We start from the raw sequence: 25260 nt of genomic DNA, 5'->3' as shown, positions 1-25260 counted from the left end.
TACTTTGTTGCGCTTTGTGCACTATACCATTGTGTGTCTTTTTCTTTTTTTAGCCATGGCGTTATCAGTTTATTATCGACTTATGAGTATGAATGTTCTTCTGGTATATTTCACCCCTTGTAAATGGTTAAAGGAAAAAATGGAAAATTTGCAGTGAACAGTACGAATGAGCCTTATGAGAATTTATAACTTATTTCTGAAATTGCATAGCCACTTTAAACCATGGCCAACATGAGTGGGATAATGAATAAAGGATACTTACAATATATAGAAATTCTCACAAACTTTCTCGTGCATGTAAATTGAAAATATTTATAATATATTTATAGCTATTAAGATATTGTGAAAAGGGAAATATACTGAGGTGAAGTGGGATTTTGTTTCAATTTGATTAAAAACTCAGATCCATCTAAACTCTCCTGATCTCAAAGAATATAAAGTTAACCAAATCAGAGATCTACATTTTATTTAGATTGATTTTGAAGAACAAAAGTCATTTGCCTATATTTCATAAAACCCTATGACACCTTGGCCCTCAGGTGGTGACGTAAGGGTGATGTCAAACCGTTAATATAAATAATTATAAAAAACAAAAAACGAAGCAGTTTAAAAACATGGTAAAGTCAGAAGTAGTATTGGCTCTAATAGGGAAACTACCTTTGTCTTTTATAATTTATTATTTTTTTCCCATAGTTTAAATAGATATCTATTAAATATGTCAAATAATTTCTAAGAACAAGATGCTTGTATTGTTTTCCAAATTGGGTCCTTTATATACTTGAAATCCAATGACCATCTTAATTTATTTCCAATCGTCATCAAAGTCCGTTTTCAAAGACAAATAGGCCTCGAAATGTCTATCCTCTCTTCATGATAAGTATGTTGTTGTTCCTGAGGGCAAAGCTTCAAATAATATTGCCTTTGTAAGTAAATCGTATTACTATGAATGTCTTGTAAAAGAATTTGGAATACATTAGCACTCAGGTAATCCCACATACAAAGATATATCATTTGACAAGGATGAGATTTTAGCAATTCATATATAAAGTCCTTCATACTTGAAGCCATCTTAAATTTCCAATCGGAGTCCTCAGAGTCAGAATCAACGTTACGAACTTTGTACATGACCATATCTTTCAGACATATAATATAAATTTAATCTGTTCCAACGATTTTGACGAAATACTGCTTTATGTATTTCACACAGTGCCCTCTGTTAACTTTGTCCCACAGTGGCGACCATCTTGGATGTCTTATCAGCAACAACATCAAGTCGTAGAGGATGTAGGGAACCATGCATCCAGGGAACATTCCTTAAAAGAAGAAAATCATTTAGTCTTGTGAGTTTTGACGAAAATTTAAAAAAAAATTCTACCACTGTCGAATATTCTTCTGTAAATTGTTGCGAAATGAGAAAAATGTTAAAGTATTCGATCAAACGATAAATTGTTAACTGTTAATTGTTGTTAAGTGCATCAAGTATATATATATAGCAGAAATTTAACTAACAAAGGCCAGAGGCTCCTGATTTGGGACAGGCGCAAAATTGCGGCGTGGTTAAACATGTTTTTGAGATGTCAACCCTCCCCCTATTATATAAACAAGGCAGTGGCTATTCGTCCGGCTAGCCGGACAAATAGTCAAAAATGTCTATTCATCCGGCAAGCCGGACAAATAGCATTTTTACGTTTTTTCGCTATTTGTCCGGCCAAAAAAATAATGATGAAGATGTTTTGAAGGTTTTAAATAAAGCACGAGTTGTTTTAAATTTTTTTGTCAAACATCGTTTTATGAAAAAGAACTCATTCTAACAAAAAAAACAAAAAACTATACATTTGATTCAGAATTTTTTATTCTAATATTCTAAAGGATTTTGTGTAGGAGGGGGGATGATTCTCTCTTTTGTAGTTCTGCCTATGAATTTCATGTAAGGTAAATAGTCGGGCCAATCATTATTGGCTTTATCTATGATTCCAAAAGATCCTGACTTTATTGTTTCTGTGAAGTTTGGTTAAAGGAAGGTCCCAATATGATTATACACGATTCTTCATTTAAATTGTTCGGCGATTTTTAATTCATAGGAAATTAGAGAAAAGGGCAGGCACGTGTAACCTGTCCCCAAAAGTAGGATTTTGTTTTCAATAAGATAGTTTTAGAAAAAAAATGTGTATTAGATACAACAGAAAAAAGGGGTGTACCCCAACCCTGGTGTCTTATTCACAGTCAAGGCATATCAGTATGTTCATATATCTCCGTTGTAGTATAATAACTTGAAAATAATGCATCCAAGCAAGTTTGATATAGTATTTTTCATTCAAGCAAGTTTGATATACTATTTTTTCCGAATGCGTTTTGTCTCCAGAAGGTAAATGGGGGTAAATCATCAATTTCACTTCGATTTCAGGCTTATTCCTCACAGTTAACATGTGCACGCTATTGTTCTGGAATCACTCCTATATACATTTGTTTAAAGCAATCACATTCTCTCAGGTTTTCTCTATGACATCTTTAAATATAAGTAACGATCTCCAATTCTCAAAACGTCCATTGCATACGCGCGTGTGTTATCCGACACCGCGTGTGTTATCCGACACCTCATCTGGGACACTTTCCGCGTCACATGACACTTTTGTTGATATTGAATATTTGCGCATCCGCAGACGGATGGCCGGACGAATAGAGATTTTTAATTATTCGTCCGGCTAGCCGGACGAATAGACACTCCGTATAAACAAACGCACAACAATACGCACACAAAAGGGTGCATGTGCTTTTATTGCAAAGATCGCCGGACACTCGTTGTGTAATTGATGACGTACGTAATAATAATAATAATAATAATAATAATAATAATAATAATAATAATAATAATAATAATAATAATAATAATAATAATAATACTAATAATAACCACCTAAAAATCATACAACAGGAATCGCGTTTAAAAGGTTTTCTGAGTATAAAAAAATGTATATAATTTTGATAATGCGGTCACAATTGAAATTCTTTTATTGAGATTTGCTATATAAAATGAGTATATATTCCTCATCGTTCAGATAAGGGATAACTATATTAAATCATGTTTTTGACATAACAAGTTTCATCCTGAAATGTCAGTTATACTACTTGAAATGAGATATACATTAAATGTTAGTGCCCCCCTATTTTTCGGATATAAGTTATATATCAGTGACAGCTGTTGATAGATAACTTGAAAGTGATAGTAAAAAGCAAATACTAGCAATTTGTAGTATATTTATGTTCTAATAATGCAGAAAAACGCGAAAAACGCGAAAATAATCCAGTGAAATTAATTGAAACAAAAAAATTACGGATTTTGAAAAAAAAGGGGGAGGGCAAAAAAAATGCAACCATTGATTATCATTTTTTTTCTGATTACTTGGTTGTATAAGTTCCTTGTACGATGCTCTTTTGCAGAGGGGTCTATACATCCGCTATTTATTTTCTGGAGTTGCCAACCGTTGCAAAAGTTGCTGCTATTGACTAAACAAAGATTTTCGTACTGCAAATTAATATCCCAACCCCAAACGGGTAAGAGCGACCCACCTGGGTGATTAATCAGAACCTGATGAAGAGTTATATTAAAAGCGTCTGAAACTTAAAGTCATAAGAAACCTCAAATAAAAAAAAATAATGCATATGATTTTTATAACTAAATGGATAGTTTTCATTATAAATCTTATGTACATATACTTTTTTCTGATGAAAATTCTTTAATTTATTCATATTGAGAAGAAGTTTACTTTATTAGAATAGCTTCCTTCCAGCAAGCAATTCCCCCGACATATTTTCCGTATGCAAGGTGACCTCAGTGTGACCCATATCGTAAAAATCCGGTGACCACAATACGCATGGATGTCCTTAAAATAAACTATTATCTTAATTTACATGTTAAACACGTGCTCAATTTCCATGCTTTTTTGTTTATTTTTCGTCAATTGTTGACAAACAGGTGACAATCGTTAAACTTCGGCTTCAAAACACGAACTTTAATTACCTGCCATATTTTCACAACAACATTGACCGATTGAAAAAAAAATTAACAATTGTACGAAATTTACACGAAAAAAATGATAAATTCGAGCACAGAAGACTAAGTTTATGATGTTTGTATGCATTGGTTCAAGAATTGAAAGAACATTATTTTTCACCGGTCACTCGTTTCTTATGACTTTAACTGAAATGAAGGTGCAATACCATAAATGTTCTAAACTTAATCCGCAATGACCACATTAAAATCTACATCACTTTCCATAAAAGAAAAAAAACAACTGTCGGCTGCGACCCACTGCATATTGTACATGTGAACTATCTTAGTTGTGCCCACACTGTTTTTGTCTATATATAGAGAGGACAGATGTGTGCTTTATTTTCAGCAATACATCCAGCGACAAGCTTCAGAAAGATTTAACAAAAGATATAATATAAAAGGAGCATTCAGGCCAGTCATAAGTTACATAACACAATGCCATTAGAAAAAAACCCGAACAATAGTATACACACACAACATAAAAATCAAAACACTTAGCAACACAAAGTTCATGAAAAACAGGGGTTGATGGCATGTGCTCCGAAAAGGTAACCACATAGATCTATTGCATTACATGAGACACCTGTCGTGTTAGTATGTCACATGTTACGACAAGTTATAGTTATTGACCAAGCAAGTCGGTATATATCATTTAATCTGCACAGCTCGGGTGACCCTAAAAAAATGTAAATCATTGATTAACAACTAGTTTAAGTATACCTCTATTTATCATATTAATTTTACCTGAATATAAAGATACATTGTAGGTCTTCAGTTTAAATAAACAAATCCAAAATATATACCATTTGTTCGGATAACATGCAACGCCGGAGCAATAATCTAACATTTTGCTGATACTAGCTGTTTAAAATGCAAATTTATTGCTCCCTTTCCAAACTGTTTTTTTTTTACAATGACATATTTCTTATCTACTTTCTTTTTTATTTGAATTTCTGGCAAATATATTGAGAATGGAAATATTGAATGCGTCAAAAAGACAACAACCCTAAAAAAGAGCAGAAAACAGACCAAGGCCACCAATGGGTGGTTCAAACAAAGGAAGAAAATCTCGCTCAAGGAGGAAGCTTCAGTTGGCCCTAAACAAAATCTGTACATATTTCAGCAGAAATGGGCGTCTAACTAAACTCCGAAATATATAAATGAAACAAAATTGAAAAAAAAACATGAACATTCCATTTTCAATTTTATACAAGATTAACAAACGCTAAAGGGTCCTGACTGGAAATACGTGCAAAAATGCATTATGGGACGAGGTTAAACATGTTTTGTGAGATATCAGCCCTCCCCTTCACCTCTTACTATATAATCAATGTAGAATAATGCAAACGCACATCAGTACGCATAGTAAAACTCACTTTAAAAGAAGTTGGAGCTCAATGTCAGAATAGGTAACAGAAGGAACTAAGCTAAATGCCAATGATACATACTACACAGATTAACATAGGACAACTAGCAGTTGATAACATGCCAGCTCCATATCTCAATTAAACTGATTGAAAGATTTTATTTCACCATATACAAATCAAGCTCAATCCCTCCTGTCATGGGTTTAGTATCATACACAAATAAAAGTAGTAATTGACACAAACAGTTTTCTTTTTTTAGTTGATTTTCTTTTTTCTATATATAATAATTATCCTTTGAAAACCAGCTTACAAAAAAATCTGATCACCATACAAACTATCATTTTGATGGGAGATTATTCAGTTTACTCAAAATTATTTATTGGTCCTACAATATAATACATGCAAAAGTCAAATTCATGATGTACGGAAGACAACTGTATATTTTCATCCCATCAAATTACACAGGGAAAAATGATCAATCAAACGACGGGAGATATTCAGAAAAGACAGATTATTGAGTTTTGGCCTAAAAAAGAATAGAATAGAATAGATTAGAAAAGAATAAATTAGCATATTTTTCTTTCCCAAATTACAGGGCGTATAAAGGGCATAAAATCAGATTTACATTGTTGGTAACAACAACAATAATCAGTAGCGGCCATATACATATATATTTAGAATATAAGCATTGGTCAGAATCAGAGCCAAAAACCACCGATATATATATATTGTAAATAAAAGCATAAAATTACATTATTTGCATCATTCTCAAATTATTTACTTAAATAAACGGTCAGTATTCTTACCTGATCTCCTTAATTCAAAATCGTCACAAATATAACAGCCAAGTGTTTCCATAAGAGTTACATTTTCTTGGGTCAAGAGCCATAAAATAGATATAGGAAGATGTGGTGTGAGGGCCAATGAGACAACTCTCCATCCAAGTAACAATTTAAAAAGTAAACTATTATAGTAAAAGTACGGCCTTCAACACGGAGAAAAGTTTAGAAGATTTATTTAAACTTTATAAAAGTATAACAATTGTTCGAAATGTCTCAGTGAAAAAGTCTTTCCTTTGAATATCGTAAAACAACAGGGACGCATGAAAATAATAGCATTTTTTTTTTAAATATTTAACTAATTGTATTTGTAAAAGAAGCAAAAGGGATAGGAGTGTTCGATAGGACACAACTCATGTTATTACAACATAAGTGACACCCTAGCTCTTTCCCGAGGCTCTTTCTATACAAATATATGACACAAAATACATTTTATCATGACGAAAACACAATAGATCATGAGGAATGCAAATTATAAAGTCTATAGAAAAATAAAAAGGGTTTATAATAAAAAAGAATAAAATAGAATAGAATAGAATATTTTTATTTACCAAATTAGGGCCCCAGGAGGGCATATCATACAGACACTATTATTATAAACAATAACATATGTAATACGCACACAATAAAAGATATGTAACAAGTGTTATAAAAATAATAAAATAAAATAATATACCACAGAAAATACACTCAACAAAATAGTAGCAATGTATTATTATTCAATGAATACTATGTTGAAATTGACTCAAGTGCACCCGGTAAGGAGGGGGATAGGAGGGGTCATGATCCCGAAATCCCGGATTTATAAAAACGAATTCCCGAGGTCCCGAATTTAAATAAAGTAAATCCGACGTCCCGAAATCCGAAAATAAGGATTCCCGGATCACGAAAGGGTCAATCCCGAAATTCCGGGCTTAAAAAGACCCGGTCCCGGAGTCCCGATAAAGGACCTATCCCCCCTCGGTAAGTGTATTTTCACTTTGAAAAGACAAACACGAGGCATTAGTAGATTGTGCAGAGAAATGCCAATATAAAAAATACAAAAAAAATCCAATAAAAAAAAACAATTAATCACTCCCACATTTGACTATGAGGTATACTGCAAATAACAAAGTATATTTAATAAAGGATATTTAATAGGCACTGGCTACGGTTACATGGAAATGTAACAATAATAAAAATATTATTGTTACATTGGAGACTAATTGCCGAAATGCAAAGTTGGGTAAGGAACTGATTAATTACGAATGTAACAATAATTATTGAGGCTACGGTTACATTGCGTTATTGTTACATGAAAAAACGGCAATGTACGATGGGACTAGTAATATGTACTAAATAATAAAAGTTGAAAACACTTATTTTATATTTACAATACTATAGACACGAGCCTTGAACTTTGCTTTATATGTATCATTTTTTTTCAGAACTGCGTTTGTATAGTTGTATGAAATGTGTGTCTTGTTATTAAATCAGTTTCGTTTCAAACCAATCCAAAGTTTTAAATTGTTTACCTAAAACTAAATTGGTATTATGAATCTCTTTATCCTTAAAGTTTGTTCAAAGTATGATGACAGTTATGAGAGTATAGGTGTGCAGTTAAATACTGAGAAAAGGACATTTTTCTCAGTCCGTCTCGGTTCCCAACAACAAACCATTGAACTATAATTTTCGCCTTTGACACTACTTATCGGAAGTAAAATTGAGAATGGAAATGGGGAATGTGTCAACTTAAAAGCGACAACAACCCGACTATAGAGCAGACAGCAGCCGAAGGCCACAATGGGTCTTCAATGTAGTGAGAAACTCCCGCACCCGGAGGCGTCCTTCAGCAAGTCCCTTAACAAATATGTATACTAGTTATAGTGATAATGGACGCTACACTCTCGGGGCTACACTATTATAAAAACTTCGAATTATACACAAAAACAAAGGTCAGAGGCTCCTGACTTTGGGACAGTATCTTTAAGAACATCAAAACCATAAATACGTAAAACTATTCAAACACAATTTGTTGAATAATAATATTTATTATTTGTCATTATTACAAATATAATTTGGAACATATGAAAGAATTAAGCAACAAAACTATAGAAGATTTGAATTTAATGAATCCAGTGTATATTGCTGTTTTTCATGTAACAATAACGCAATGTAACCATGTTTGTTACATTCGTAATTGATCGGTTCCTTACCAAACTTTGTATTCCGGCAATTAGTCTCCAATGTTATAATAATATTTTTATCATTGTTACATTTCCATGTAACCGTAGCCAGTGTCTATTTAATATGACTTATCTGCAGAAAGCACCAAGAGACGGTGCTTAAAGGGGAGCCCCTTCTTGTACTTAATGCAGATGAGTCAAGCTCCTAAATTATTTAAAATATATTTTAAAAACATATTTTTAAGATTTGTATAAAGATTCTGTGTCCAGCCAGCACTTGAAGGATCATCAAGGGACGGTGCCAAAGAATTTGAAATTCTTCTTATGATCCGTGCAGGCTTAACACACTTTATGATCTAATATGAAATAGTAGATATCAAGCCTAGACTGTGAAGTGTGAGGAAGAAGGAATTTAGAATTTTTATAGTGAGTGCGCTGAATCTCTGACTTTGTGTATAAACTTCTATTAACTGATTTTAAGATAAGAACAGAAGGAGGTACTGTCATTCGGCATTGAGTCGACTGACTACCATGTCACGCTACAAAAATAATTAAGGACTTTACAAACTGATATTTTGACTTGAATTTAATCATAGAAATCGTTGAACATCTGACACTTTATGCTCAATTCAATTTTTTAAGCACTTCGTTTTTTCATTTGTGATTGGATGGTGGTGCTCCTCAAAGTGGAGGAAATTTAGACAGATAAATAGCGGTGTTAGGTGTAAATTTACTACATGTTGTAAGCACTATGGCCGCAGATGAACAGTGGGTAAGAAATTTTGTATCTGATCTTTTGATCATATATATGCATTATTGAATGACAGCGATGTTTTAGCTTATATTAATGATTTGTCCACAATATAGCTAATTGCATTATAGTTTATTATAACAGCATCTTAGCTCGCATTCATCTTTTGAGTTGTTTCAGTTTGGGTTCAAGAATGCAAGAAAAAACAAAAACTTATAAAGTGACAGCCACAGTGATAATTCTGAAGATTTTACTTTTTTTGACTGGATGCTTTGTTTGTTGATGTATAATATGTTCATTTTGTGTATATATTTTAGTATATTAATCAATGCTGAAACACCTAGCTACATATGAAGTTGTGAGTTTGAAAAATTAAAAAAAAGTACGAATGTCTGTTATAAAAGAAAACAATTATACGGTTTCTGCTGTTTCTTTTGCAAAAATGGTGCAACTTGGGTACTTTATGCTGGGAACAGTATTTCTATGTTCCTGCTGTGACTGGGGATACACTTAACTAAATAATAGAACTGTAAATTAGAATTTGAGAAGATAGCTCTTAGAATATCAAAAGAAAAGATAGGGTCATTGTATGTTTTTTCTGGTTAAAATATGAAATTGCAAAATTTCATGTAGATTCCTTCAAGAAATATATAGAGTTACCTCCCCTTAATATGCCAATTAGATATTTTTAAATCTAGCAAAATTAATTTATGCTTGTAAAAATATTAATATTTAGAAGTTAAAATGTTGTTAATTTGTTCCTTAAATTCACATTAATTATCTGTGTTCTTCATCAAATTTTGATAAAATGATTGAAAAAAAAGATGGTAAAAGTTCATTGTAATGCATTTGTACTTTTATGAGCTGTACCTGGCCCTGATGGCCTGTATTTCTGTTTTTTTTCCTGTTATTTCTATGGCATCTTAATTACCAAACTAAAGGAAGAATATTTTTATTTTATGCTTAGACATTTTCATTGAAATAAAATAAGAGAATGGAAATGGGGAACGTGTCAAAAAGAACCAACCAAAGAGTTAAAATGGATTACATTTTAATATAATAGAACACTTTCGAGTTCATCCGTCACCGGCAAAAACTCGTCAATTATGCACGCCTTTATGACGTCATTTACCAGATTGAGGGGGTCGCCTGTATCCCTGCACTATTTACGTTCATCAAGCGTCTTAGTGATTGTCTTTGTGCAGGATAAACTAGAAATAATGGTTGCTCTGTAGGTACTTACTGACAATTCCCTAATGACAGCAGTGTTGATTGTCAATTTTTAGAATTCAATTTGCCGAATAATTTGTACAATATAGAATTATAGTTTTCCAACCACTCGCTCAACATTGGAAGGGAAGTGACGACGCCCTAAACGCACAAATGACGGTGATAAAGGCGCGTATAATTGACGAGTTTTTTCCGGTGACGAATGAACTCGAAAGTGGTCTATTTAACTTCAGCCAATTTGAGGATAATGAAGATGAAGCATCTTTTCAAAGGCCTTAAAGCCACATGATGTAGATTTATACAAAGATGCTTGCTGATATAGGATAATATAGATTTTTGTTTTTGAATGTTATAAATGTGGTGCTGTAATTTTTGGAAAACAGATCTATGGGATTAAAGAGCTATTTCAAATCCCTTAGAGCTTTTAGAAAATACTATATACATGTAGTTGGTAGTTGTAGAACACATAAACCAAATTTTTTGACTGCATCATGGTAATGATTTACATCTACAATTAATAAGCCGTATCGTAATGCATCTCAAGTAGCACATATAATATAGAAGATTTGGTATGATTCAATGGCAATGAGAAAATCTCTGCAAGAGACCAAATGACACAGAAATTAACAACTGTAGGTCACCTTAGGTGTATCTCCTTCAACAATGAGCAAAGCCCATACTGCATCACATGCTTTTGGTATTATTTTTTTTATCCTTATTGATGCTGTATTAGAGAGGGACTAGGGGCTGATTTAGAGTTCAAGGAAAAAGGGAATGGGAATCGGGGGGAAAATGAAAAAAATATCTGAGAAAGAAAGGCAAAGTAAATTGATTTATGACAATTTTTAACCCCCAAAAATTGTATTCTATCCAATCATAAAAGGGGGTGGTTCTCTTTTAAAATCTTTTATATAGACAGAAAATGGAGTAAGAACACTTTTAAAATGATGCTTTATGCATATTATAACATTCATTTAATAGTGACTTATAATTGTTTATAAAAAGTCCAGAGACTCCAGACCCTTATTTGCATCTCAAGATGAATGAAAATAATTTCCTTGTGGACAATATTTATTGGCACTTTTTGTATACTCACAAATTGAAAGAATAACTGAGGCATGGGTAAAGCATCAACTATTGTAAGATATTGATTTTGTTAATAAATTGACAACCCTTTTATCAGTTAGTTTCAATATTTAAGAATGATCATTCCCCACTTGCACAATATTGCATGACAGTTGTGGTAATTAAGATTATATGTTTAAAAGGTGACCTTGGTTTGACAAGATGTAAAGAGGTCTATTCTGCCTGATTATTTTCTAACTTTCATGCTTGGTGCAGAAGTTAATTTGCAATAAGCACAGAGATGTGAAGTAATGGTCTGACTTGCAAGAAGGGGCTGTCAAATTATAGGCCTACAAAGTATATATTTATCATGATTAATTAAAAAAAAAAAAGGGGGTGGGGTGGGGGAATTTTGAAAGATACCTGAAACAAGCTTGTACAGAATACGGTGGGTTTTATCGTATTTCAGTGTGACCTAACCCCCCTCTGTCAATGTAGCCCAGATGTGTCATAGCTCAAGATAAGAAAATACTCTAAACAGGCTAAAAATAAGTAACAAAATGATGACTACCAAAAGAGTTCTAACAGTTTTTGATATACATGTATATCTTTTGTAAGGATACAAGAATCACCACATGCTATTTTTAAAAGGATGCTGTGGTGCTCCCTTTATCCTTATTTTTTGGAAACACCCTTCAATTTCTATCACCAATTGTACATGTACTAACAAGAGGGTAGTAATGGCTTTTACTGTCAGGAGTCGAACTGTCATTTTTAGCTGCTGTTAGTGTTAAATGATTTCAAATTTTAACGTGATTGCAGATTCATCAAAATGTTCTTCACATGATTCCATTGACATCTCAAATATTTATTGTTATCATTTTTTGGAACAAATTTAACATGATGCGTCAATATTAGTACTTTTTTTAAGTCGTGCACCAAAAATTACTGTTAATGTCATTTGGCAAGAACTTTTACTGTTACTTGTCATATAGGTACCGCCATTATCATGTCAGCAGCTGTGTCAAGAATGTATTAATTTATGATTTGGTCAGTTGATTGAAAACCACTTACCACCATGACCACTAGTAATGATATTTATGTATGCAGTTGTAATAGTATTGGCACCTCTCATTTTCTTCTACATTATTAGACCCTGCCCCCTCAGTCATCATGGTCTATTGACTTTGAAACTTTTGCTAACTTGTATTAGTTCGATATTAGGTTAGTGTAAGAGGAATCACTAGTTGTGCTAGTGGAAGGTCAATGAATTTGACTATCAACATAATATCATTGATTAGTCTTGTGCACTCTTGTTATAGCTTTATAGTTTGCGTTTCAGTGTGAGCCAAGGCTCCGTGTTGAAGGCTATTTACCATGTTTACTTTGACCTTTAATGGTTAATTTTACAAAGTGTGACTAAGATGGAGAGTTGGCACTCTTACCACATTTTCTTATATCTATCATGTACTAATTTAACATTTTTAACTCACCTGGCCCGAAGTAATAATACCATGTGAATACTGTAAATATTTAGGAATAGCAAAATAAGACATAATAAAATTGGGATTTTGTCCAAGAGACAACTTGACCAAAGAGCAAAAACAAACTTATAAGTTAAAGGAAGATAAATTGTTGTTAATATGTTAACATGTCAGAAAATGAATATCATAAGAACTAAAGTATTTGATATACATGTACATGGATATACTTGAATAAATTTAAAGTGAAATTTTAAACATGTTAAATGTTTATGGCCTGCTTGAAAAAAATTCCTTCTATTTAGATAAAATATAACAATGCTGCTCAGGCTTGTATATTAGGAGTCTGAAGAAAGTAAAAAATTATTTGGTGGTAACCAAGCAACATTTGGTTAGGATTTTTACCCAGATTTCACCATGTTCACAGTTCACTTTACATGTCATAAAATTGTGATAGTGCATGTGAGAACACATATGACACCTATTCTTGTTTGATGATAAATTCTTTTTCTTAGGAAGCCTAGCCTCCAGTTGCAACTAGCTTGAATCATGGTTATCATGGTTATGTAACATGCAATTTTATTGTTCCGGAAGATGTGTCATCATGCATCTCTTTTACAGTTATATATATATCCATCAGATTTCAAATGAAGTGTATCTTTGTAGGCCACTAGCCTTCCAATTCAACAATGAGAAAAGCCAATACTGTATATTTGGCTAGGAATTGGCCCCAGCACAAAATACTTATTTACTTGTGTTACAGCATGTACAGTGGAAATAACTATCAGTAAATCAAATTAAAATTTGACAATGGATTATATACCTTCATATTGTTATGTCATTTATGACAGAATCTGTTTAGAAACCTTTTTGATATGTATACATGTGGTATATATGCATCTAAGCCCATCTTTGATGTTGCTACTTCTTTAGTGTTTATCAATATATCTAGAAATTAAAACTGACATACCAATTTCTAGAGGTAGGAAAGTATTTATGTTTTGGCTGTAAACATGAACACACCTAGCTATTGAGTCATACAATTGATGTATAAGTTTTACTTATGTCAGATGATCATCATTGATGTGTTAGTTATTTATAAGGCCAAACAAATAATATGTGTGTTTTCTATAACATCTTTGAAAAAATAGATTAGGTAGGTAGGGATTTTTTTTTATTTTACCATATTTTTTTTTACATTGATTCTATTGGAGGGACATTGTTGCCAAAGTTAACAGTGCTTTTTGAAAAATTACAATTTTTTTTAGGGTTGGCTATTTTTGAGATTAAAAAAAGGGAGGTAATACACACCTGTATTTATTTGGCCTAACTATGTATTAATGTTTACCTGACATACCAGTCCTTGACATGCTTGCCATACATTATTTATATTTAAGTATATATTTTAATATAATGTAAAACTAAAACACATAAAATTATTAAGTAGAAAATATTAAGAAAGTGATAGAAGAGGTTAGGCATGGGGTAAATAATTTAGCTGAAAGAATCAGGTATTACAAAGAGTCAATTTTAACTTAAAATAAAGGGAAGTAAGTTATCAAAGTTTATAACTAGTATATATACTGGTATAGGAATAGATTCAGTGATAATTTATGTAGTTTGTAATAAAGTGGTCCAAATATACTTGCAGCATGATAAAAAATTGTTAGATATACATTTTCTTGATATTTATTCAAAAGTTTCCTGCAGTAATATTTTAGTTCAACGTTTGAAAAATGTTATTTGTATAATATATATGCCTACACTAAATAAATGTTGATCCCAGTCCACATTGTGTCTGTCCAACCTTTCATTTATACTATGGACTACAAACATGACAAACTTTTCCATTTAAGATTTCGATTGTGCATCTAAATTGATTTGAATGTTAGTAAGAGGTCAAAACAGACAATAAATATTTTACACATTCGATTTTAAAAATTTATGCGAAAACTTGTAAAATCCTGCATCTGACCTGTATAAAAATACATTTGTTTTGGTGAATGATAACATACATGTACATGTCTTGAAACTATATCATTCTAATTCTGTATTATTTTGGCACATCAACAACTTGAACAAGTACTTTAGTTTTTTTGTTTATAAAAAATTGGCAACTTTATAGGCTATGTAGGGTCAGCCAATCTTTTTAAATTATTGTTTTAAACTTTGAAAAATTATAATGCGATTAATGAAAAATAATACACATTGTATTTACCATGTTTTAAAATTACTTTAAAAACTGAATGAAACATCACTGATTACATGTATTAATTATATAACCAGTATGTCAAGGTTTTCTGGATGATTTATGATATTGGAAATGCTAAATAGATATACAAAATGCACTTTTCTAGGTATTGTGAAAGTAATTTTGATTGAAGAAACACATGATACATGCATCATACAAATTTTCAAAGATAAAACTTACTGCCACTGCTAGGCCATTTTCTTAATTAAAATGTTTAGGAAGTTAAGAAATATTTCGGCCATTGTTGGCAGAATCATTTGATCAACAGAAATATTTTGTTTTCTTAACATGATCAGTGATAGATCCAGGTGGGGGAGGGGGAGTTTAGGTAAACTTTCCCTTTTATTGAAAACTAGATGATATTTTAGCAGAAAATCATTCATTTTTTTTTATAAAATTCAAAATTCAGCAGTTTTTTTTCTTCTCTCAAATTTCCTGGATGAACCTCAGAATGGCTCAGACGGCCAATAACTCCCTACAAATGGAAATATTATATACAACATACATGAAATTTGTTCACACCAGTGTAATATATGTCTGTAGATTTGATTTGGTTTATTTATATACTTTTATTGTTAAAAAATTCATTAACATGTAGATATAAACCATGATAACATTGAAACCTGATTTATTTTACAGGGTATCCCAGTAGCCATTGGCATTGGTGTGGTTGCTGTAACTGCCATACTTGCCAAGATCTTCCTGTTTGGGAACAAGAAGAAAAAGTCACCAGTCACTCTTGAAAAACCAGACCAAAAATATCCACTGAAACTTATAGACAGAGAGGTAACATTTTGTAGTGATTCACACAATATAAGCTTGATAAGGATCCTAAATAGCTGTAGTTATTTTCATATTTCTACCAAGTATTTGAAGAACTTTGGTTTTTATATATATGCCCCTGCTGTAGTAGAAAGGACACCACTGTTATACTGTTTTAGAGTTGTGCCTCTAAGGGGATTTTCCATTCCTCATATTTGGGTCTGAATTTGGGCCCCTGTCCCAAAGAGAAATATGCTCTTTTTTACCCAATGTTCAGCTCTAAAATTTCCAATTGTATATGGACATCGTTGCGAGATTTGCTGGTGTTGTAATGTGGTATTTTGTTAACCAATCTCTTGAATCTTATTAGCAATTCATTCAAGAATAACTTATTTCTATTTAGAATGCAGGATTTTGCACTTAATTTTTCTAGATTTTCTTGGGGACTTTCTCCCCAAACCCCACTTTTAAGTTGCTCACAGCTGATGCTGTCATGGCTGTGTGTGAACAGTTTACATGAACTAATATATTTTCTCCAAATCCAATATTTCATGAACTTTTATTCCTAATTACTTGGGCCCGGGGCACTTTTCCCTAAACACTAGGAAAATTGACGAATTGAAAAATTGCAAAAATTTAAATTCTTTAGGTCCTCTAGACATGCTAGATCTTGTGCTCAAAGTAAACCATACAATTAAAATATACTGGTACTATGCATGCAAGTAGTAATTCAAAAAAACATAAAAATAAATGCTGTACATCTATCAACTGTGTCAACAGCTTGATATTACAGTCTTCATTGTCTTCACGATAAACTTTTAAATCTATAGGCCCAGAGCTCAATTTAGGGAAATTTAAGTTAGATTTTGTTGGCCTGTAGAGATTATTTTATGTACTTTGCCTGTGGTTGCATGAAGACTGATATAATTTGTCTTTTATCAGCTGGTCCTAATCAATTGCTTGTTATTTATGAAACACTTTGACTCCTTTAAGGCTTTGGTTTAATTCTTATAGTGCTCACTAATCATGTATTAAATATAAAAAAGAAGATGTGGTATGATTGCCAATGAGACAACTGTCCACAAAAGACCAACATGACACAAATATTAACAACTATAGGTCACCGTACAGCCTTCAACAATGAGCAAAGCCCATACCGCATAGTCAACTATAAAAGGCCCAGATAAGACAAAAGTAAAACAATTCATTCAAGAAAACTAATGGCTTATTTACCTATGTAAAAAAAAAATGAACGAAAAACAAATATGTTACACATAAACAAACGACAACCACTGAATTACCGTCTCCTGTTTCATTCTTGTGTTATGTCTTTGTAGGAAGTTAGTCCAGATACAAGAAGATTTCGTTTTGCTTTACCCAGCCCTGAACATATACTGGGATTACCAGTTGGTGAGTAACTATAATTATTATACTTGTGTTTTATATAAATCCAGTGTCTTGATAATGTCTCCTTGTATCTTATGTAAAACCCATTTTCTTAGAAAAATATCAAGGTTACTTGCTCTTTGTAGAGAGTATCTGTATGGAAGTTAACAAGTTAGGAAAATGCTTTAAAGTTTGCTTGTAACCATGGTAACATAATGTCAAGAATGTATTGGATCTGGTTATCAACATTTTTAAAAGCTTAGTTTTTCCAAATTTTTGAATAGGTTGCAAGTGGAAGAAATTATGTATTTATTTGTGTAATAAACTCTTCCTACAGTTTACACACAGATCCCTGAAACTTAACCATGTTAACACAAAGATTGTGCACATATTAAAATTGTCCTTCTAAAATAAGGTGAGCATTATGGAAATTTCTTCCAGTATTTTCATATTAGGAAATCTGGTCACAGTAGTTTTGATTTAGAAAAAAAATACCAAAAATAAAGCTTTATTTTTCAACCCAGATTATTGAGACATCACAGAATAAAAACTCTTAAATTGAAGAAGTGAACCTACTTTGATGAATTTTTTAAGATTTGTTCATCATTTCAAAGGGACCAATTGTTCTGAGTAGTCTAACTTATATATTACTAGCCTGTAAACACGTGAGTTTGTGAGTTAAACTCCAGTACATTGCAGGGTCACTTGACTCTAATCTTCATTGAATCGGATTGTCAGTTTTCCTACCAAAGGTTTGTGGTTCTCTATGGGCTTTGAAACCAACGTCTTATCCACATTTTAATGTACTGAGTTTTAATTTATTCACTGTTTTTCAGGTCAACATATATATTTGACAGTGAGGATTGATGGTCAGTTAGTAATCAGACCATACACACCAGTGTCCTGTGATGATGACAAAGGATACATGGATTTGGTTATCAAGGTAGGTAGTCTAGGTAGGGACTAAAGGATAAGAAATCTTCTTGATAATTAAAACTACATTATGTAAAAGATTTATGTTGTTCAATAAATTTAGACAAGGTTTTATTGTAAGAGAATTTTAACTCTGTTTTGTATATGACTTTATATCTTTTAAATTTTACTTCAATTTTAACCAAAACATATTGGCCAAACAGACACTTGGAAATTTTTCTTTTGCTTTATATCTTTTGTCAGCAATTTATTTCATAACCAAGTTTAATTTTGTTTGTTTTAGAATTCTCAGATTTGTTCATATTATATTTTAGGTGTACTTCAAAAATGTGCATCCCAAGTTTCCCGAAGGAGGTAAAATGTCTCAATACTTGGAAAGCATGGAGATAGGAGATTTTATTGATGTTAGAGGACCAAGTGGTCTCTTGGTTTATGATGGACAAGGTTTGTTTCTTTTGCCTTGATAGAAAAGTTCAGCATCTTATCAATTGTAATTTGCTATGCTCAAATTTGCACCTGTTTTCTGATTTGAGTTATCTTCCTTGGACCTGTAATTGATCAGTTTATTTTATGACCCTATTCAGATTACAAAGAACATTTATTATCTACAATTGCTACAATGAAATTTGCAATGTGACATCTAACTTTGTTTTAAGCTGTAGACAGCAATACTAGTAATTATGGTTTTAACTTGTTATACATTAATCCGTCAATTGAATGTTTATATTATGGTAAACAAATGTGTTATTTAGCATAAGAATTGAAAATTTCCTATGCCATTAATTTTAATTGAACATTTGTCTTTCCTTTTACCATTCATTATTAGTTTTGCAACATTTATTGTCGCAGCCAAATCATTAAAAATCATGAAAGTCTACTCATGACCTTGAAATGTTGTTGTTATAGGAGTTTTCCAGATAAAATCTGACAAGAAAGCTGCCCCAGAGACAGTGATGACTAAGAAGCTTGGAATGATAGCTGGAGGTACTGGCATTACACCCATGTTACAGCTTGTCAGGGCTATCTTCAAAGATAAAAATGACAACACAGAGATTTCACTCCTCTTTGCTAACCAGGTTAGTAAACAACATATCAAAAGACTTTAGTCTGGGACTCAATTTAGGACGTGTCTGTTTCTAAAGAAGGTATTTACAATGTCCCAGAATAATAGGACTTTTCTGTGTCTAAAGAAGATATTTACAATGTCCCAGAATAATAGATCAGGGTCTATGTTGCAGTATTAAGGCTTATTAAAGACATTTATAGACAATGTAGTCTTTTAGTTTATGATCTGAAGACTTAAATGTCAAACTTCTCTTGTAATAGATATATGTTTATGTACAGTGAAACCTGTTTAAAGCTAACCTCTTCGGGACTTTAAATTTGGTTGGGTTTAGACCGATGTTAGGTTTTATCAGGTTCATAACGCATACAATTTGAAATGATGGTGCTTAACAGCATGTTTGTTTTAAACAGGTTTTCGGTTTATGCAGGATTCGGTTTAGACAGGTTTCACTGTATAAGTTTGATACTGTTTAATGTATTTCTTACTTAACACAAAAACTTTACTTATCAAAGGTATAATATCATTTTTAAATATTCACCATTCCAACCCCCTAAAAAGTATGAACAGTTTGAAGAACAATAGAATTAAAATAGAAATGTCCTATTTTTATTAAATGTAAATGAATTGATGAATATTGTTTTGAATTATAATTATATAAATATAGATTCTACCACTGCAACAAGTGTGATACAATATTAATCCACTCGAGACAGTTAAATTTTCAAATTTAAAACGCAAGGCTTGCCGAACGTTTTAAATATTTAAAATTTAACTGTCGAGTGGATAAATATTGGTATTCAGACAATACACAGGCAAATTTATTCTTTCTTTGCAATGGATCTGCAAAAAAGATGTGTTCTTTCTATGTGACGTCATCAGCCATGGTCGCCTTTTTTCATGCTGTCACAATAGGAAATTCAGAGGAAAACAAGAAAAGTCAATGTCACAATCGGATTTTAACCAATAAAGAACAGAGATAAAAAAAAACACACTTTGATTAAATTTTTTTATACAATGGGTGCAGAAAGGGATATATTGACCAGAAATTATATAAACTCTTTTCTTGAATTTCAGACAGAGAATGATATATTACTAAGAACTGAGTTAGAAGAAATTGCTGCTGAACAACCAAATAGATTTAAACTGTGGTTTACTTTAGACAGGCCAGAAGAAGGTAAGTAGAACTTGACTACAAAAAATGAGACTTACAATTGTGTAATCAAAAGCCTTTCCAAGATGTAATTGTATAAAATTCTGTCATTACTATGCTTAGTGTCTTAAAACGTGTCACTGCTACTTGGTTTACAAAAGTTCAGTTTGCATATATTATAAACAAATTTTTGCTGTAGTCGCCAATGGATTCTGACAATAGGCCAAAAATAAGTAGGTTAGATTAGGAACCTACAAGATGGTGGGCAGTCATGCATAATTCTTCAACACTAAATGCTACTATGGGCTTACTAATCTGCATGCTTAAATGTTTGATGCAAACATGGTAAAAATTATTAAAAAGTACAAAAATCCACATTGTTTCTTAATTTAAAAACGGCAAACAACCAAATTTGTAAATCACACACACACAACTACATTTTATTGAGGTCTGTGCACCAAAAGAAGGTCAAAGGGAGGTAACTACATATTTCTTAACTTTACATAAAATTGAGAATGGAAATGGGGAATGTGTCAAAGAGACAACAACCCGACCAAAATAAAAAAACACAACAGCAGACGGTCACCAACAGGTCTTCAATGTAGCGAGAAATTCCCGCACCCGGAGGCGTCCTTCAGCTGGCCCCTAAACAAATATATACTAGTTCAGTGATAATGAACGCCATACTAATTTCCAAATTGTACACAAGAAACTAAATTTAAATAATACAAGACTAACAAAGGCCAGAGGCTCCTGACTTGGGACAGGCGCAAAAATGCGGCGGGGTTAAACATGTTTGTGAGATCTCAACCCTCCCCCTATACCTCTAACCAGTGTAGAAAAGTAAAAGCATAACAATACGCACATTAAAATTCAGTTCAAGAGAAGTCCGAGTCTGATGTCAGAAGATGTAACCAAAGAAAATAAACAAAATGACAATAATACATAAATAACAACAGACTACTAGCAGTTAACTGACATGCCAGCTCCAGACTTCAATTAAACTGACTGAAAGATTATGATTTCATCATATGAACATCAGGCACAATCCTTCCCGTAAGGGGTTTAGTATCATACCATCATAACATATATGAGAAGAACATAACCCGTGTCATGCCAACAACTGTTTTTAGAATAAATGTGTTTAGTTCCGACGCAAAGACCTTATCAGTGACTCAATATTAACGCCAAAATATGCAATCTTTAATGACTTGACAACAGTATCGTAATTATATCCCTTCTTAATAAGTCTATTCAAAGGTTTTGTAAGTTTATGAGGTGAATACTGACACCTTTGTGCTTTATAAAGAATATTTCCATAAAAAATTGGATGTGAAATACCTGAACGTATAAAAAGTCTGCATGTTGAGCTATATTTACGAATGATGTCTTTATACCGATGATAAAATTTAGTAAATGTTTTGACTAGTTTGTGATATCGAAAACCCTGGTGTAATAATTTTTCAGTAATACATAAATTATTACATCAATTTATTTTTGAGTACTTTTTTCCTGTTTTTTATTCCTATCTGATATTGTGGTGACATCTATTTATAATTTTCTGACTATGTTGACTTAATTATAGAAAAGAATATCGAGGTATAAATAAAAATCTAGAATGAAAATAGAGAATTTGTTAAAGAAACAACAACCCAACCAAAGAGCAGATAATAGCTGAAGACCACCAATGGGTCTCCAAAGCAGTGACAAAATCCAGCACCCAGAGGAGGGCCTCAGCTGGCTCCTCAATACAAATGTGTACTTGTTTAGTGAAAACATTTTCATTAATTGCATTTTCTGTTTATTTCAGGGTGGAAGTATAGTAAAGGATTTATTAGTGCTGATATGATAAAGGACCACCTACCTCCCCCAGATGATGATACTCTTGTTCTGATGTGTGGACCACCTGCCATGATCAATTTTGCTTGCCTACCAAACCTCGACAAACTTGGGTACACACCAAAGATGAGATTTGCCTACTAAGATATAAATATAATTTATTATTTGTAGTTTCGATGACAATATATATTAGGGTATTATCATGCAAAGGTGATATTGCAAAGAAAAAAGCTTGAATCTGTAGAATTCTGTGGTATTTATTTTAGATTTCGTTGCAATTATAACCAAAAAATGCATTTTTTCCTGTCTGTGTCAGGCACTAAATATATAATAAAGCCACAACTAATATTATTATGTAATATATTAAAGTCTAAGGAAACAATTCAAAAAATTGCCACATAAGTTATTTAGGATATTATTTGATGATGTTACTTGAAGTGTATCAAAAATTAAAAAGAATGTTGATATAAACAAATAGTAATGTAATAAATAATTCACTTTGCATTTTGCACTGCAGATTCTTTGTTTTTCGTTAAGGATAGCTTTCTCTTGAGGTCATAACTTCAATAGACAAAATGGGGCCTTATGATATGAGTGAGGGATGTTTACTAGTGTGGATGCAAAAACAAGGAAACTACTATACTTGTGTTTATAGAAACTTGGCTAATAGAAAAGAGAAACATGTTATGGGGAAATCTTTTTTGAAAATTTGTATTTATTTGTAAAAGGCTGATGAGTAAAAGTATGTGAAAAGTGCTTTATTATTTATGATTGTGGTAATGCAAATATTTGGTGCAAAAACGCAATAAAAGTATACAATGCATATAACATATACTTGCTTTAGTCATATTAAATAAAAGAAAAGAATTAAATACTGATGGGAATGAACAACTGTTTTTAAGCTTATTTATTTTATTGTCGGAACATTTTTGAATTGTTGATTTAAACAATGATATTGAAGATACAAACAACAAGATTACAGAAATTGTATCTTTATTTGATAAGCTATATTACAAAATTGATATTTTTCAACACTCAAATGTTCAAAATATTAATAATGGGTACCTGTTATGTTTGGTGTAGGCATTGCATAAATATTATATAAAATTTTTGTTACAAGCTTTTCTATTATTTTTATTAAAATTCTGTGAATATTTTGTACAATGTGTGTTGTTCTTACTAACCTATGGCAAAACCAGACCCAGTTAAACATGACTAGACTGATAACAGTGGAGAGGGTTTAAAGTATACCTGTGTATGTCCCTTGCATTTCCCTCTATACATTCAAAAAATGGTTTTCATTCTCTTAACTTAAATTTGTCAACAAATGTTATACACAGTGCTTTAATATTATCCTACAAAATACAGATCAAGTTTGAATTTGGGTGGCATCACTTCTACTTTTCTTTACTTATGCCCCTTTATAAAGTTGTATGCAAGTGGGGGCATCATCTGGTGTCTATGGGGAAATAAGACATGCTTTATCCAGTATCAATGTTATCATTTGTTAAAGTTTGTCCTTCAATCTGTTTTAAAGAAACACTTATGGCAAGTGAATGACATTTCATATGCAGTTGTATAAGCAGTGGTCTATTTCATTTCATGATGAAAATTTGTGCAGAGTTTACATGTTAAAGGTTTGAGACTAAGTCAATCAATATGCAAACCAAGAAGATATAATGCCATTTAAATTTCAACTTTTGCAAGGTACTTTTGAAGTACACAAACAATCCACATTAGTTATTATACAATTTATGTTAAATAAAACTATTATCTCGCCTATGACTAGTTCTAGGATGTGTGACATTGGTATCAAAGGGATTACAAGTCAGCTACAACAAAACTTGTATATTTCAGATTGATATTTCAGGGTGTAGAGGACCACGAAGCTGCATGTTATGTTAAAAAGTTCTTGCTGTTCTATGCCCAAGTGACAGTGCTTCATTGACTGCATTACCCCTTTATTTGACATTTTAGCTCACCTGGCTCGAAGGGCCAAGTGAGCTTTTCTCATCACTTGGCGTCTGTCGTCTGTTAAATTAAACCAAACTTGGCCACAATCATCATTGATGTATCTAGTTTATAATTTGTGTTTTTTGACCCGGCCAACCAACCAAGATGGCCGCCATGGCTAAAAATAGAACATAGGGTTAACATGCAGTTTTTGGCTTATAACTCAAAAACCAAAGCATTTAGAGCAAATCTGACACGAGGTAAAATTGTTAATCAGGTTAGGATCTATCTGCCCTGAAATTTTCAGATGAATCAGACAACCCATTGTTGGGTTGCTGCCCCTAAATTGGTAATTTTAAGGAAATTTTACTGTTTTTGGTTATTATCTTGAATATTATTATAGATGGAGATAAACTGTAAAGAGCAATAATGTTCAGCAAGGTAAGATTTACAAATAAGTCAAAATGACCAAAATGGTCAGTTGACCCCTTTAGGAGTTATTGCCCTTAATAGTCAGTTTTTAACCATTTTTCGTAAATCTTAGTTAACTTTTACAAAAATCTTCTCCTCTGAAACTACTGGGCCAAATTTTACCATACATAGCAAGAATCATTATTTGGCTATCTAGTTTAAAAACTGTGTTTTGTGACCTGGCAAACCAACCAAGATGGACGCTATGGCTAAAAGTAGAACATAGGGGTAAAATGCAGTTTTTGGCTTATAACTCAAAAACCAAAGCATTTAGAGCAAATCTGACATGGGGTTACATTTTTCATCTGGTCAAGATCTATCTGCCCTGAAATTTTTAGATGAATCGAACAACTCGTTGTTAGGTTGCTGCCCCTAAATTGGTAATTTTAAGGAAATTTTGCTGTTTTGGGTTATTATCTTGAATATTATTATAGATAGAGATAAACTGTAAACAGCAATAATGTACAGCAATTTATGACTCAAAAATAAGTCAAAATGAC

At 32.1% G+C, this 25260-nt stretch overlaps 1 protein-coding gene across 2 annotated transcripts; it reads left to right on the top strand.

Annotated features, from left to right (window-relative positions):
- The first annotated feature begins 9098 nt into the window (after positions 1–9098).
- Positions 9099–23500, top strand: LOC134685682 (NADH-cytochrome b5 reductase 3-like). 2 transcript variants are annotated; one of them, XM_063545656.1, is made up of 8 exons: positions 9099–9194; positions 15840–15986; positions 17300–17372; positions 18185–18291; positions 18596–18725; positions 19188–19357; positions 20422–20521; positions 22308–23500. In XM_063545656.1, exons 1-8 carry the CDS (start codon positions 9174–9176, stop codon positions 22478–22480), a joined length of 921 nt encoding a protein of 306 aa, XP_063401726.1. In that variant the 5' UTR covers positions 9099–9173; the 3' UTR covers positions 22481–23500. The 2 variants fall into 2 exon arrangements, with proteins under 2 accessions (XP_063401726.1, XP_063401725.1); XM_063545655.1 differs by lacking the exon at positions 9099–9194 and adding an exon at positions 11466–11542.
- Positions 23501–25260: the final 1760 nt, after the last annotated feature.

Source organism: Mytilus trossulus, chromosome 9, assembly GCF_036588685.1.
Source record: "Mytilus trossulus isolate FHL-02 chromosome 9, PNRI_Mtr1.1.1.hap1, whole genome shotgun sequence".
NCBI lineage: Eukaryota > Metazoa > Mollusca > Bivalvia > Mytilida > Mytilidae > Mytilus > Mytilus trossulus.
This window is presented reverse-complemented; position numbering and strand designations above follow the sequence as displayed.

What these genes read in the sequence shown, in the direction of transcription:
- LOC134685682 (XM_063545656.1), top strand. Translation starts at nt 9,174, where the DNA reads ATGGCCGCAGATGAACAGTGG. An exon ending in TGGCCGCAGATGAACAGTGG is followed by an intron (nt 9,195 to 15,839) that starts GTAAGAAATTTT and finishes TTTATTTTACAG; the next exon opens with GGTATCCCAGTAGCCATTGG. An exon ending in CTTGGTTTATGATGGACAAG is followed by an intron (nt 18,726 to 19,187) that starts GTTTGTTTCTTT and finishes TTGTTGTTATAG; the next exon opens with GAGTTTTCCAGATAAAATCT.